Source organism: Emiliania huxleyi, assembly GCF_000372725.1.
Source record: "Emiliania huxleyi CCMP1516 unplaced genomic scaffold EMIHUscaffold_10420, whole genome shotgun sequence".
Taxonomy (NCBI): domain Eukaryota; phylum Haptophyta; order Isochrysidales; family Noelaerhabdaceae; genus Emiliania; species Emiliania huxleyi.
In genome coordinates this window covers 1-1,103 of record NW_005202160.1, presented here as the reverse complement: position 1 = coordinate 1,103, position 1,103 = coordinate 1, and the positions used below count along the sequence as shown (strand labels likewise).

General features: G+C 65.4%; 1 protein-coding gene across 1 annotated transcript; it reads left to right on the top strand.

Moving 5' to 3' along the window:
* Nucleotides 1-52: 52 nt before the first annotated feature.
* Nucleotides 53-322, top strand: EMIHUDRAFT_260108 (hypothetical protein; the record flags this gene model as incomplete). Its single annotated transcript, XM_005792843.1, has 2 exons — nt 53-234; nt 313-322. The coding sequence occupies 2 exons, from the start codon at nt 53-55 to the stop codon at nt 320-322; spliced, it is 192 nt and encodes a 63-aa protein (XP_005792900.1).
* Between the last annotated feature and the right edge of the window lie 781 nt (nt 323-1,103).

Here is a 1,103-nt window from a genome sequence, read left to right as displayed (position 1 = left end):
GCTCGGGCGCGGCAGGGTGCCCATTCGCGGAGAGGGGCCGCTCAACAGCTCCATGGACGGCAGCACGATGCGAGCTGTCTTTGCCGCGACGCGCGGAACCTCGACGCCCTTCGCGCTGCCAGCCGGCCATGGCGCCCGACTCGCCTCCATCGCTGCCTCGCCGCCGCCCGGGCAGCGAGCTGAGCTTGGCACGGTCGACGGGGCTGCGGAGCCAATCAAGTTCACCGTGGGGCAGTGACGGGTCGCATGGACATCTTTTTTGCGACGTTGCTTGCGCATGTGTTTGAGTTGAGAGAGGATTTTTTGACACAGGCGTGTTTGAGGATCGTCGGTTAGTACACGTGTTATATATCATCGCCTCGCGGTCCGTCTCGCGCCAGGCAGCGGGCGGCCCCCTGGCCACAGCTGAGGGGCGCGCGCCACACTCAGCGCACCGTGCTCCGCGTGGTCCGGGTGCACCGCGTGGCCCAGGCGTGGCATTACCCATACCGGCACACACGCAGACTACAGACACACCGACACGCCGGCGCTCTCGTCGTGCTGTCGAGACGGGAGAGTCTGGTTCAGCTGGGTGCGGGTAGGCGTCCCAGAGTGCACACAACACCCCTCTGGCGCACCGAGTGACTCAAGCTAACACTCGCAAACACAGTATGTACGCTCACGGCCTCACGCAGCTCTCTCAGTCTCTCACCATCGCTGCGGCTTGGCAACCAGCTGAGCACACTGATCGCGTGTGGTCGAAGTGCCGAATCCCGCGGGCATGGGGCGAGGGCGTAACCTCGCCCTGGCTGCTCGGCCCTTTTCGATTCGCACAGGAGGCAGCGGCAAAGCACTCCGAGGCGGCTCTGTTAACGCGCTGTCCATCGCCTGGTCGAAGCCCTCAGGCGGTAGCTCGAAAGGCGCGTCCACTAGCGGCCGCAGAGGCAACTCTAGGTGGGTTGCAGGAAAGTGGAGGTCACAAGTCTCTGGTACTCCTGGCTCCTCCGGCTCCGGCTCAACGGCTGCCTCCGCGGCCGCCGCCGCTGCAGCTTGCTGCTGCTGCTGCTGCTGCTGCTGCTGCTGCTGCTGCTGCTGCTGCTGTGCTCCTGGTGCTCGCTCTTGTC